The 15,410-nt window shown below is 43.7% G+C and overlaps 1 protein-coding gene across 1 annotated transcript; it reads left to right on the plus strand.

Annotated features, from left to right (window-relative positions):
- Nucleotides 1-784: 784 nt before the first annotated feature.
- LOC124676831 (homocysteine S-methyltransferase 2-like) lies at nucleotides 785-3,619 on the plus strand. The gene is made up of 7 exons (XM_047212855.1): nucleotides 785-937; nucleotides 1,570-1,626; nucleotides 1,720-1,946; nucleotides 2,091-2,220; nucleotides 2,635-2,838; nucleotides 2,930-3,001; nucleotides 3,236-3,619. The coding sequence occupies exons 1-7, from the start codon at nucleotides 791-793 to the stop codon at nucleotides 3,374-3,376; spliced, it is 978 nt and encodes a 325-aa protein (XP_047068811.1). The 5' UTR covers nucleotides 785-790; the 3' UTR covers nucleotides 3,377-3,619.
- Nucleotides 3,620-15,410: the final 11,791 nt, after the last annotated feature.

Consider the following 15,410-nt stretch of genomic DNA (forward strand, 5'->3'; position numbering starts at 1 on the left):
GCTTCCAAACGTTTAGTGCTAAGCCTTTTTGTAACAACAGTAGTTGTTCCGTATGTTTAATAATACATGCTTAATTTTATTAAAGGTTTGTAATAACAATAATACTTCCTTTATCCTTAAAAAACTATTCAACTTTATCTAGATATGGATGCAAAATTAATTTTACGAAGGAGAAAGTAATTGCTTTGTATGTTCAATAATATGTGATTAATTTTACTAGTGAGAGACGGTAGTTACATTATTAAGTGTTTAACAATTTCTGAAACTGTACCAAGCTACTACGTGATGAACGCCAGCGAACGGGTGCGGCTTGCAGCGTGCCTAATTTCCTACTCCCTCCGATCCATATTACTTATTGCTAAAATAGATGTATCTACAACTAAAATGTGTCTAGATATATCTATATTAGCGCTAAGTAATATGAATCGGAGGAAGTAGTATATTTAAAGTGTATTTATGGTCATTTTCCTAAACCTTTACTATTGTAAGGTCTTAAATACGAGTAGTTTTTCAAATTTCAAAATCCCTCAAGCCGCACCTCACAACCGCAACGGGTGAACCTAGTCCAGTTGAAAACCCGTTGGAGGAAAACCTAATTTTCTTGCCTGGCACGTCCTCACACAATAGATCTGACAGGCCCTCCATAGTCTGAGCTGCCGACAATTGGGACCCACACAATCCGCTCTGTCTTAAACCCCAGCTCGCCCCCTTTCTCAGTCGACCACCAACTCCTCTTCCTCCTCCCGCGCCGCCGACATCGCCGGAGATGGGGGAAGCTGTGCACACGGACATGATGGCGGAGTTCCTGCGCGCGAGCGGCGGCGCGGTGGTGATGGACGGCGGCCTGGCGACAGAGCTGGAGGCCCACGGGGCCGACCTCAAGGACACACTCTGGAGCGCCAAGTGCCTATTCACCTGCCCCCACCTCATCAAGAAGGTCTTTTCCTTCCCCCTCCCGTTCGCTTCTCGGTTGATTCGTATCCCTTTGTGAGGGGCAGTGAATGCGCATTGTCTGTCGGTTTGAGTAGATCTTTTGACCTGTGCTATTTCGCTATGTACCTTGTTTACTTCAGGGGTGTTACACTTAGGCTAGGGAGCCAATTATAAGGAGTTGAGGACGCACAAGCTTTACTTTTGTGTATAACGAAATCAGGGCTTGCTGTAGGTCAGCGGTAGAAGTATTTGGGCATCTTCAGAGCAATGTGCTAATATGATTTTGATATCCATGACATCTCATTCCCAAATCATTGTCTGTGACATTATACATTGCGAAACCTGATTGCATTTTGTGTTGTAGCTTAGATTTGTATGGGTCTTGCCTTCTCAAGCCAGGTCTATGGGAAATTATTATCTACAGTTTAAAGGAAATAAGATCGGTACTAGAGGCATCTCAATACGCTGTTGCATCACCTCTTATTTCTTTGCCACAACACTTGTGCTTAACTGCAGTGCATTATTTCTATGAACACCTGTTACAGTAGATTGATGTCCATAGACATTTCACAAGTGGCGTCCCTGAGCACATCTAGTACCTTCGTAATAAATAACAATGCATTTTCATTTCAACAGGTTCATTTAGAGTATCTTGAAGCTGGGGCGAGCGTTTTGATGACAGGATCATACCAGGTATTATTGGTTACTCTGACATCTTTTGAGCAAAAGTGTTGATGTGAACTCTCAAGCAAATGAACGCCATGGCTTGTAACATTGTTATCGCAGGCAACGATTCAGGGCTATCTTTCTCGGGGATTTTCCCAGGACGAAAGTGAATCATTTCTGAAACTAAGTGTTGAACTAGCATGTGAAGCACGGGATACATATCTAGGAAAATGTTCTAATGGTTCTGATGAGCCCAAAGATGGAGCAACACTTAGGCAGCGCCCTATACTAATTGCAGCATCCATTGGAAGTTATGGAGCATATCTGGCTGATGGTTCTGAGTATAGGTTGGTTCCTTATTTTGGAAGTAATAAAAGATGATATTAGCATGCTCAATAATGGTTCAGAATACTACTTATTGTGGGAATGATTACATGTTCTCTTTTTTGTTAGTGTTTCGGGATAGTTTACATCTGACTGAGTGCTTGCAGTGGCGACTACGGAAAGGAGGGTAATTTGGAATATCTGAAAAACTTTCATAGGAGGAGGCTTCAAGTGCTTGCTGAAGCAGGGCCTGATATTCTTGTTTTCGAAACTATTCCAAATAAAATTGAGACACAGGTATGTTCGGAAACTGGAATAGGATTTGAACAGTGTGATGCAGATTGAAACAGAACACATAAAAGACACATGCAAATGATGCTAAACTATGCTCAGATTGTGCACTGGTCTCAATGAACATAGCACTATGATTTGCTTCATTGACACTGCATAATTGCTTTAAAAGTGATCCTATATGATTAGAATGTTAGCGCAAGGAAAATTTTGTACCACATTATACATTTGATAAAACAAAGCTAATAATCCCTTCCTTATGCTCTGGTATTATGGAATATATTTAACAAATAAATATGTGCTTAATGCACATAACAGTTACGAGTTAATTTTTTCAAAGCATTCCTAAAATCAAATTGTTGAGCACCGCTGACCTGATCAACCTAGTCATAAGAAGTAACATCTTATGGTCTTTTCCAGGCGTATGTTGAGTTACTAGAAGAGTGTAATTTACATATTCCAGCATGGTTTGCTTTCCCTTCAAAGGATGGAATTAATGTAGTAAGTGGTGATTCCCTCACGGAGTGTGTTTCTATTGCTAATTCATGCAAGGAGGTTGGTGCAGTTGGTATCAATTGCACTCCGCCCAGATTTATTCATGCATTAGTCTTATCCATCCGAAAGGTAACTTCCTGTCATGGCTGCATTGACCTGTAAATGTCACTGTACAAGTGTGCATGTTATGCTGATGAATTTCTAATGTTCTGTTATGCAGGTTACAAACAAACCAATATTGATATATCCTAATAGTGGTGAGAGCTATGATCCTGTAAGGAAGGAATGGGTGGTAAGTGTCAGCTAAAAAAAATCATGATAAGTTTGCGTACTCTTAATCTGGGTTATTGGCCTGCAACTGTTATAGAAAAGTTAATGGGAAAAAAGAACAGCCTCTATTTTTACCGAGAAAACATGTGTATTCCCAATGCTGTTACATGAGAATAAGTGATCTAGTTAAATTACAAAAGAAGAAAGTATGTCAATACGCAGTCCATAACCACAACCTCTTGGATATTTTACACAGGCTTGCTCAGGTGTTTCAAACGAAGATTTCGTTTCATACGTGAGAAAATGGCACGAGGCTGGAGCCTCCCTTATAGGGGGTTGCTGTAGAACAAGCCCAGACACGATAAGAGGCATATCAAAGGCTCTGCATGGACTATGATCAAAGGAGACTGCTAGATTCGACAATAGTTTTCGGCGCAGTTGCTAACACACTTGATCTTTCTACTTCTGTCAACTTCTTTATGTGCCATGCTTTTTTGATCTCGAAGAGCTGCTGAAAACAATGAAAAACTGATGTCATGTTCCTCTATCATTAGCTTGACGCAATTTTCTTGTACTGATGTGATGATACAAGGCTAACTGGCGAGATAGACTACTTTGTTTGCGACTTTCTGTGCTTTACTTTCAGGTGCAATGAGGTGTGCGTTTCTTACGTGTTGAGCTATGCCCAATAATAGTTGTAAGATGAAGTAGGTGTGTCTCATATGTTTCTCAAAATTCCTCTTTCCCCTATTTTATCCTTCAGTATTAACTGAGATGCATGCTGAGCTTCTTAATGCAAAGTTGTGGTTAAAAACAAGCTGTTGTGAGTACATTATAATGGTGATTTATTTGGCCAAACATATGAAGCATACTAGATAGGTAAAGCAACAACTTAAGCATCCTAAAAAGATGTGTTTGTTTTACTATTAGAAGAGAGGGTCTGCTATGGAGGTGGCTACTCACTCTTCCAACATCGGTGAAATAGTATCATTGTAGATGTTCTTAAGAGAGTGCTTTCGGGGGGGGGGGGGGGGGGGGGGGGACGTGATAAACTCGAAAGAAACAAACTCACGCACACACACAACTCCAGGTCGGCACACAAAAACTGAGACAACGAGCAATGAAGACTACTCCAGAAGCCTTACTCCGCTGTCCTTGTATTGACAACTGAAGACTGCAACACTTAGGAAAATTAAGATTTGATGGCTTGAACGACTATACTTTCGTGTCTGGATTCCATCAATCATCAAAAGATAAAGGAAAGGGACACTGTCCACTCCACTGAGGTGTGTGTCCTCTCTTGATGTGTTCATCTCACCAAAATGCAATACCAGAGAAGCCAGCTTGCAGAGATGTCGATCTGCACTTGCCTCTTGTTATATTCTTCTTGTTGTGATGCAATAATTTGTCATGATTTCTCATTCGCCACGGACGAAATGAATGGAGAAGACTTTGTATAGTTCTTTAGCTAGTTTAGTTCTCTTTGGTGCTCTCTAGCACTATGCCTGTACATAAACTCTTTTAAAATTAAAATAAATAAAATATGCAGTGAGGAAACTCACTGTTCGGCTTCAAAAAAAAAAAGAGAAGACTTGCCACATAGTTATACGCATCCATCCATGCAAGCAAGATGCAGCACAGCGACTGCATACCTGCTGCAACGGAATGTACCCGAGATGTCCTTAATCTTCAGTTCTGGTGTTGGGTATTTGTCACAAGAATAGAATGTTCTGAAGCTTTCGCTGTCTAGGCTTCTTTAATACTCAAAAAATAGCATCACAAGGAAGGTGATTAAGCTGAATATCGAGCGTGTTTTCATGTAATCTTACATAGTCGTAAATTATGTGAACTGAAGGATTTTGAGAGCTTACACTCGCCTCCACTCACCACTGGAAGGCACCTTGAGAAGCCGACTTTCCTCACTGCTAAGCGTAATAAAATCATCACAGTGCCTCTTACGGGAAGAAGAGGCTCGTTGACAAGTTCGTACGATCGTCCATGGAGAGCAGAATGCACAAAAAATGGAACGCAGACTAGCTCGATCGGATTTTTGTTTTGCTTTCTGAACCAGCTCCATCAGAAGTTTTGTTTAGCACAACAAGCTCGATCAGATAATTCTAAGTTGCAACCCGAGGATGGGCCTCAATCCACAAACAATACAGCCTTAACTTGGAGCCATGTAACTGCCTGGATGTTAATCGTTGGCCCAAATTCAGAAATGGCCGCCACAATGGATTTTCATAGGTACTCAGGTACCTATGAACCCGTAAAGGAAATATTCCCGAAAATCATATCTATAAGTTTCTACAAAATTTCAGATAAATAACCTGCGCTCAAGGGCATATATTTATAAATAAATACGTTCAAGGGCATATGCCTTTGCGGAGTCATTTCTGCGTGATCTAGAGCATGATGCGTTGGCAAGTAAAAAAAAAATCAAGGTAACCAGCACCAGTGTTGTTAGCGAGTAGTTAAAATAAATGCTGATGCAGTAGTGATGAAAACCGGCAAACCAAGGGCAATAGTTCTAGTATGTCGCCTGCGGAACGATGCTTTCCTCGCACCATGGCAGTGGTTGCATGGTAGACATGGAAGTGGGTAATCATTCTGATACCATCTACCCTCTTCTTTTCAAAAAATTGAACCACTCCCTCCATATTGGTTTATCGGTCCTACGCGTGTACCGAGCTAGGTTACCAATTTGATCTACATATTATAAACTATATAACAAAAAATACCATTAAAATATAAGATGTAACGTTTCTAGTGATATATTTATTGCAATATATAATTTATATTAAGTTGATCAAATGGATAATCTAGAGCTACACGTAGGACCAATAAACTGATACTCTAGATGTGAAGAGAAGATATTAAGAAGACTATGGAAGTCCTAGCGTTATAACATAACTTTTATTTTCTGTAAATGTTTTTGTACTCTTCTCCATTTTAGTTTCTTCAACCTATTGCACTACTACTTTAACTATATTAATGAAGTGATATTATTACTTTGAATGAGAGCTAAAATTCGCCTTTTTTTTGTCCAGATCCTTCAATATTTGACATTGCAAAGTCTTTTGAGTATGAAAAGTTTGAAACAATAGTACTAAATCAATATCAACAGTTCCACACTGCCGTTAGATAAACTTTAGTACTATATTACTCAATGTTACAGTTATTGATATTCCTTTGTTTATAGATTGGTTAAACATAGTAAATTTTGACTTTTAAATTAATTTATACTTCGTGTGTTTAAAAGGAGTATGCAATAAACTTACCAGACATGGCCATGAAGATGAAGGCATGTACGCATGCATGCATTTTGAAGAATCGAGGAGCGCCCGCGTGCACCTGCATGCCTTCTGAGCCAGGTTAAAGCAAGGCTAGCACAACCCTGATCAGGGTGTGGGCTTTAACCACGTAGTAGACTCTCAGTGGAGTGCGTAGGCTTTAAACCGGCCGGAACTGGATCAGGGTGCGTAAAGCCTGCACGTACGCACAGCGGCTGCAGGCTACGTACTGGACACGTACGTACAGGCGTGATCCGTCTACAGTGCACTATGCTCCAGTTAACTATCAATTGCACTGATGTGTGTATAGCATTACTCTTCTTTTTTCCATTGTTTGAGAATCGAGTACACAGGTTGATCTACTGTACAAGATCGCCAAGAATTTCTTTTCTCTAACTCAGGCAAGTAAGAACACTTAACCCATCTTCAGCGGCCCAACGTGTGTCGGCATGGAGACTATGAGGGAAAAACCCTGACCTAGTAGCCCGACACATACATATCGAGATGTTCGTGTCCACCCATTCGTGACCCGAATTTGGGTTGCCATTGCGACGACGCGGACACAACTGTGATCGCGTGTGTATCTGCGCCAACTTTCCGTGGACTAATCTGCTAGCGTCTTGCGCCCGCTTTGCCTTATGCGCATCCTCGTCCTCCATGCCGGTACGGCCTTCCACGGAATGGTAATGGCCTTACGTCGGCTTCTTCGCGTTAGAGTTGGCGTGCGGCGCTGGACTTCCGCGCTAGGGCATTGATGTTGTCGCACGTTCCACTGCTTTGAAACTGAGCGACCGCGGTCATTTGTCGCACACACCATTGCCAGTTCCCCTCCCTCCACATACCACCAAAAGTGTCGCAATGTGGAAAGTCATGGCCGTTCCAGAAGACGAAGAATGACCATGAGGTTGGATCTTCGTGCGACTGCAAGGAGCGCAAACGACCACTATGTGTTGGTGGGCATATGTCAACATCCCTGGAGGTTGGCTTCTGAATTCGCGGCGGGTACCTATGTTGCTCGTGCCACGGGTGGCCCACGAGCAATGCGATGACATCCACCGCCGCTGCTTCATCCTCCCGCCTGATATGGGGGGAGAATCGGCCGACGCGTTAGAAAGTTACAACCAGCGCTCGTTAGTCACCTGGGAATTCGACCCGTGACACCGAGCGAGTTACCTGGGTAATGTGGCCTACTTCAATGCCTTGCTCCTCGACAACAATGGCGGCGAGGAGGAGGAGAAGGAAGATGAAGGCGTAGTTCTCTTCGGCAACAACAACCAACATGTTAGGAAGAGAGATGTGCCTATCATCAACCCTGATTCCAGCCACCAGAGGTGACCGACGAGGCCATGGAGCTCGAAATCGCCCAGAGCGAGCTCATCGTGAGTGCACACTATCGGAGGGTAGGCCCATCACACGGCTAGTCACTCTTGCCCCGTGGCGTGCCGCCACCTCCTCCCACACCATTGCCTCCTCCAACGCCATCGCATGCTCCCTTGATCCAGCACCGACGGATGGCCCTCCATCAGTGCCTTACTGGTCATGGCCATGGGCGTCTCCTTCCTTCATCGACCTTGGTGATGAGAACTAGGAGGCCATTGTGCAAACCCTAGTCACCTAGGGTTTTTGTCTATTTATATTTTAGTTGTTTTCTATTATTTTTGACTTCGTAAATAATGTTTTATTAATATAACTATTTCGGAGGGGGGGGGGGGGCTTGGACTTCTAGGGCATGCCTCTACGCAAACAGAGAGACGTCCATATTGTGTCCGTTGCCCGATCGAAACGGTAACATTTCACTACGGGAAAAACAGGCGCTACCGTGCAGCTAAACTTTGCCGTGAGCCACCGCACGCAAAGAAATCTTTGCCGTGCGCACTGGAAAAAACGCACGGCAAAGAACAAAGGAACGTCAAAAATAGGCATGAGCGCACGGTAAAGAAAACTTCCATGGCAAATAATTAAGGCATCACGATAAAGACGCCTTTTTTCTAGTGTTTTTACTAAACGCACTGCAAAACAAGCATTTGCCTAGTGTTTTTAATAAACGCACGGCAAAGCAAGCCTTTGCCTAGTGTAAGCGCCCGGTAAAGATGTAAAAACTGGATTTCTTCTTAGCTCAAAAGACGTGGCGTGGTATAGTTATCAACAAACGAACACTTAGCCTAGTGGCAAGGTTGCACGTTTTTCCTATTCTACGTCCTAGGTTTGAATCCCAGACCGGCCAGTTTTGGACCTTTTTTTTTAGATAAAACATGTTTGGCACACGGCAAAGAAGCGACCTTTGCCATGGGGCGTCCTTTGTCGTGCAACGTTGGCGAGGCGCACGACAAAGAAGCCTTTGCCGTCTATGGCATTGCCGTGCGATCTTTGCCGTGCATATAGGGCCCTTTGCCATGCAAATAGTTGCACGGCAAAGTCTTGTTTTCCCGTAGTGTTCGGTTTTGAAATGGGTCAGCCCGCTCAAGATGCACTTATTACTACTGCATATGTCCACAAAAGGATGTCATAAATTTATCTAAATTTATATGCATGTAGACACTTTTTTTTGTATAGATACACCTGGATTTAGATAAATTTTCGACATCTTTTCATGGACAGAGGGACTAGTTAATTTGTTCTTTCTTGGGGCGAATTTTAACTTTCTTCTGTTTTTGCTTTCAAGGACGAGTGGCAAAAACGTTTGGTCGCAAACAAGCAGACGCACATAAACGTACTGGTGTTGCATTGCATGCCTAGATCACAGGGTTGATCGAAGGAGGCAAGGGAACATCATCACATAACCCAACAAAAAACGACTTTACCGGAACGATCTTTGTTCCAAAAAAGACGGATCGATGCCTCACATCATAGGCCTAGCCAGTACTCCATAGCACAGTATCTGCGTCCGGCCTGCCGCGGCACGCTTTAATTAAGGACGCATGTTGTAGACATCCGGGGCATGGCGAAGGCTAGGCCATGATCTTGCCCCAAGAACACACGACACTATCTATGCTTGGAACATCCATCGGTTGGGCGACGAGAAAGACTACCACTCCAAAGGAGGAAAAACATCTACTAATACTCTGTCGCCCCACACCCGTTTAGGGAACACACTGATGTCCCCATTACATCTCCACCCCGTCTCTCTCCCTATCTCTCGGGCTCTGCGATCCAATGAATCCTTGCGTCCATGCATGCATGACGTGCTTTACTTGGCACTTTCCATACGTCCGCATGCTACTTTCAGTACTTGGGGTCGTCACTGCGTGCTAAGATCAGAAGTCATTATCGAGACCTGAATTTAAAGCCCGATGGGACTCTTTTGTAGGAAGGTAAAATTTCCAAAAAAAAAATTAGAATATTTATGGCTTTCTTGGATCAGAGGATTGCACAAGGAGGAGTAAGAAAAAAAATACAGGAGCTTGAAAGGATTTGAGGTATAAAATTGAGGATTACAAAACCCACGGAAATTGCAATAATAGTCATTTGGATGAACTCAGGGAAATCACAGAATATTATGTCAAACCTATGCGAATAACCACAGAATATACTGGATGTTACAACATTCCTATGAAATTCAGTTGTAGGAATGCAATTCATAGAAAAAATTTAGGGATCCAGTGAGCTTCCTTATGAAAATATTGTGTTGATTGGAATCCTTGGAAATTTCTATGATGATCCTTCAATACAAAGATAAGCAATGCCATAGACGTTCCGCAAAGTTGTTTCCGAACCAATTTTTGTCCAATAACAATGGATCTCCATAGATGGAAGTCTAACAAAACTAGCGCTCGTCACCGGCGCAATTATGTCATGCTTGCTGAAGGTGACAATATAGAGTCAGGGGAACCCTTCCTTGAAAACCAGATCATCTATCTATGGTATATATTCTCCCTAATGAAACCAGAAGTCAACACCACCAGGGGCGGACCTATGTTGAAGCAAAACCGGGCCATGGCCCGCCCTTCCCAGCCCAAAACAATGGAGAATGAGTGCTAAAATAGACTGTCAAAAAATAAATATGTAGGATTTTCTTTGGGCTGGCCCGCCCAACATTTTCTGCCAAGATCCGCTAGTGAACACCACCCTCGAGTTAGTTACTGGTTTGAAATGTCCAAATTGACAAAATGTACTATGATTGAACTGCTCCTCAAAATTGGGAACTACTAGTTTCTATTTAGTTGAGCCCATATCACTGAATTGCAAAATTTTGGGAGTTCAACCTATATATTAGACTAGCTACGTTTGAATCGCAGACATGCTTTACTTGCTAGTACTTTGCTAATCTAGAAACATAGTCACGGACGATGGACCGTACGTGCACGCTCGATGACACACGGGCTGACCATCACATGGGCACGGTCGATCAATCCACCATGACGCATCTGCCAACATGATCAGCTAACTGGTAGCTTTCACTGCATCAACAAAAGACCTTGTGGTTAAGCACGACACGATATCATGCATGCGTACGTTCATCATCAACGGCGGCACGTAGGTACGAAAACATATCAATGCATTATTCATGCATGCATCGGGCGCCAAAGCAACTTTTAAGGCTTCACCTGCGTGGTTATGCAAGTGGCTTATCGGTCATGCATGGCATGCATGCAAATTAATCAATTAATGGGTACTACTACTTGTCAACGGGCCTAGCAACCGGCCGGGAATGCATCCGTGCATGCAGTTTTCTTTTTTTATTAGTATGGTCTTTATCCACAAATAGGTGACTTGAATTTGTGTAGATTTGCATGATCGTTTTAGTGTTTAGATACATATGAATCTAGATAAATTCAAGTTACTTATTTTTAAACGGAGAAGTAGAAGAAGTTGTTTTGGTACTGATTTTATAGAGACTATTGTGGAACGGACGCACATCCACTTCTTACCGGGTTAGCATCCACACTTCGCCAGTTCGGCTTCTCACGATTTCGTGCTAGGCTATCTCTCTATTTAGTTGGCATATCTCTGGAGTCTAGGGGGGACACAAAGCTCAAGACTCGAGGCTCGGCTCGGGCTCGATAGGGCTCGGCTCGGACTCGACTCGGCTTGAAGGATAGACAAGCCAAGCCTAAATCTCCCGATCAAGGCTCGAGGCTCGACAAACCCGCTCGATGAAGCTTGCAAGCCGGCTCGAAGGCTCGATGGAATTAAAAAATTCGCCATGACCTTTGTTAAAAATGTAATATTTCACAATTATAAGCAACAATTGAACATAAATACATCCATAACATTGTGTAATAAGTTTCACGGAGTACATTCATGCATACACTTAGTCCAATAAAGTGTCATACATCACAGTTCACAAATACATGCACTTAGTTGAGTTCAACAGATAATAAAACAAGTAGATCATGAGCCATAGCTCAATCAAACAACAAGTTTTAACACACAAAAGAACCACCGCTCCATCATTGCATCTCCTCCGACCCTCTTTGCTATCGCCATATCGAATCTGCACCGCATAAACAAAACATGATCACCATTTTTTCTTTAGTTTTGATGTTATGCAAGACATTCCAGCAACTAAAGAGGACTAAAAACCAGCACCAACCCATTCTTTACTTTAGTTTTCATGCTGCACAAAATGTTCCAGCAACTAAATAGGCCAAAATGCACTACAATCTCAATTTTGCATCAGTTTTCATGATGTACAAATTATACAACAATTAAATACAAAAAAAAGTAGTACCAACTCAGTTTGGCAATAGTTTGATGATGTGCAAGGTATTCCAGCAATTAAATAGACAAGAAAACAGCAGTAGCAACTAAATTTTGCATCAATTATGATATTATGTAGAACATTCCAGCAACAAAAGTTTCAGCAACTAAAGATAAGGAAGCCATTGAACTTACTAGTTGCTCCCCACCACACTTTTTGGAAATGGAATGCTCTCAACATCATCATCATCATCCGCTGCCTAAGAGAGTACAAGAATAAAGTTAGATATATTCATAAGAAATGCAACAGAGAAATGCAACAGAGAAATAAACTAGAAACAACAAGGAACATACCATATTCATCGAATTCCCATTGTCATTGTGGGCACCTTTAATCCAGCTAGAAGCACACACCAACGCCTCCACCATCAACGGCTTCAGAGAACTCCTATAGTCATCTAGAACTCGATCCCCGGTGCTGAAAGTAGACTCCGAAGACACCGAAATGGCCGGTATAGTCAAGAAGTTCTTCGCCATCTTTGCCACGACGGGGTATCTATGTGCATGAATGCCTCCACCACATCAACACATCAAAATTTTTTTTAGAAAGCTCTCATTTGCCTCGCCAAGATACTTGTCAAGCTCATTCTTCGTTGTCTCCAAAGAAGTTTCACCAAGTATGAGGTGAACTCGCTAGCACTAGAGGGTAGAAAGGCACTTGTATCCATGGTTGTAGTTGAGGATGCACCCGCTCTATAAGAATCAGCTTTCTCATGTCGGTGATGCATATCATATGTCTCGTACAACTTTGCCAACTCGATCTCGATCAAATCATATTTAGCTGCAGCTTTATCACGTCCATAGATCTATGTTGAACCAAGTGTGCTCTACCATCTTAAATGGATAATCATGACATATCACCATTTTAGCAATTAACTTTTTAGCTTCCTCTTGACTATACTCCCTAGAAGTTTGCGAAACCAGAATACCGGTATCACTTGCATTGGATGGCTGAAAGTTGAGAAGGGATTGAGAAACCACCTGAGCCATTGCGATCTTGTAATCTGAACATGACTTTGTGTACTGTCTTGTGAGATGTGTAGTGGCTCCGGTACCCCTGGATCTGCTTTGTACGATAAGAACTTTTTGCAATAGTTGCATTGTGCCATAATCACCATGGCACCAGATTGTGTGGTGGATGGCACCGGAACCTTCTCAAAATGATCCCAGACTTTTGAACCCGACTTGCTGCTTGGTTGAATGGTAACCTTCGGACCAACTTTCATTCCCTTTTCCCGCTTCTTCCCTCTCTGAGAAGTTCCACCATCATCTACAGAATTTCCATCATCGGATATCTCAATATGACCATCACCAAATCCATCTTCCTCGGACATGGTATCATTCTTGTCATAAGAATTTTCTTGCTCATCATAATCATCTACCGGCTGCATATAGAGTAGTGGCAATCATTCAATCTACAGGCTGCACATATAGTATTGTTGTTGCATCTATTTTGAAACGGCAAAAAGCAACTTACCACTGGTGAAGAAACTTGTATTGCAGGTTCTGACTTGGTCGCTTCCGCGGGTTGCGATGACCCTGGTCTAGTTGAATGGATGCCCAAATAACCAGCTGTCTTCGAATTCATCGCATTGTTGTATGCGCGCCTCCTTCCCTGCGATGTCGGGTTCACCATACGTGCATGCGATCCTTCACTATCCCGTCCAGGTTGCATCTTCGTAAACAACAACTAGCAACTACAAGAAGTTAATTAAGCTACAGACTGTGTACTCACTACAAGATAACAAAAACATGTATGCATAAAAAAATTACTACTGCAATCACCAAGTAGTTCACTGACTACAAGCTTAATTACTAGAAAATAAAAGAAATGAAAGGAGGAACTGCCAGCATCCCAGCAGGTTGACTAACCTGCAGTGTTCGTGTCCGTCGGTCGGTGAAGAAGAGGAGGTGGGGACTGGGGGCGGAGATGGTAGCCGACGTTGGAGGTGGGGGACGGCGAGGTGGCGGCGCGTCCTGGGGAGGGCCGACCGCCGGCGGGCGGCAACAGCCCCTAACTCTAGGCGCGAGCTGCAGCCCGCCAGCGCGTCCTGGGGAGGGCCGAGAACTCCTAGCTTGGGGGATCCGGATCCATTGGAGGAGAGGAGATGGGGGCGGCGGCGGTGGCCGGTGTTGGAGGTGGAGGACGGCGGGTGGCGGCGCGCGGCGATGCTGGACTGGAGTCGCTGGACTGGAGGCGGTGGTGGAGTTGCTCGATTTGGGAATCGCGTGGGTGGCGGGCAGGGGGATTTGGTGGGGGTTAGTGGACGGCTCGAGCCGTCGAGCCGAGCCACGAGCCCACCTTTCCATCCACAAAACGCAGCAAGCCGAGCCTAGCTCAGCTCGAATTTCAGCGAGCCTCCTCGAGCCGAGCCTCGAGCCGGCTCAGCTCGGCTCGATTCCACCCCTAATGGAGTCTAAACGAAGTTTTAGTAAAATCTCCTAGAACTCGTATATGAGCCAAAACTCGCGATAATATAAATGAAAACTAACTAAAAATTATACAACTATGCGGGGAAAATCTGTACTCAGTCTGATCCATTGCTTGCCACGAATTTAGTCAAAATCTTGCACAATATATCCCTAGGCTCGTTCGATAAGTAATTTGGATCGGATGGAGTATTTTTTTAAATAACAAGAATTCATTATTGTTTCATGTATATCAAATAAATTTAACAAATATATTATAGGAGTATCATTGTGAAACGGGGCAACAATTTGGAGAGGACTCGGCGCGAACTAGGAAGCACCTCTACCAAAAGATGATGACCGGCGGTTGAAGGCCAGGGTGTAGAGATGAGGAAGAATTAATCGTGCATGCAAAAATAACATAGCTTGTAGGAGAAACGAGGGGTATATGGATCTGAGCGGAGCCTCCTCCGGTGACGGCGGCCTGGCCGTCTAAGCCCCCGCGTCTCCTCCTCTCCGGTGAGTCCCTCTGATCTCCTCCCCATGGAGAAGCCCCTGCGTTGGTTTGTGGTTTACTCTGATACGTCTCCGACGTATCGATAATTTCTTATGTTCTATGCCATATTATTGATGATACCTACATGTTTTATGCACACTTTATGTCATATTCGTGCATTTTCTGGAACTAACCTATTAACAAGATGCCGAAGTGCCGGTTCCGTTTTCTGCTGTTTTTGGTTTCAGAAATCCTAGTAACGAAATATTCTCGGAATTGGACGAAACGAAGACCCGGGGGCCTATTTTTCCACGGAGCTTCCGGAAGACCGAAGAACATACGAAGTGGGGCCAGGAGGTGGCGACACCACATGGCGGCGCGGCCAAGGGGGCCCGCGCCGCCCTATGGTGTGGGCCCCTCGTCGGGCCCCGACTCGCCCTTCCGCCTACTTAAAGCCTCCGTCGCGAAACCCCCGATGCGAAAAACCACGATACGGAAAACCTTGCGAGACGCCGCCGCCGCCGATCCCATCTCGG

This window comes from Lolium rigidum, chromosome 7 (assembly GCF_022539505.1).
Source record: "Lolium rigidum isolate FL_2022 chromosome 7, APGP_CSIRO_Lrig_0.1, whole genome shotgun sequence".
In the NCBI taxonomy this organism is placed as follows: domain Eukaryota; kingdom Viridiplantae; phylum Streptophyta; class Magnoliopsida; order Poales; family Poaceae; genus Lolium; species Lolium rigidum.

Coding starts and splice junctions, on each gene's coding strand:
- LOC124676831 (XM_047212855.1), top strand. CDS start 791: ATGATGGCGGAGTTCCTGCGCGCGAGCGGCGGCGCGGTGGTGATGGAC. Junction 1,627..1,719: donor TGATGACAGGATCATACCAG/GTATTATTGGTT, acceptor TTGTTATCGCAG/GCAACGATTCAGGGCTATCT. Junction 2,221..2,634: donor CAAATAAAATTGAGACACAG/GTATGTTCGGAA, acceptor GGTCTTTTCCAG/GCGTATGTTGAGTTACTAGA.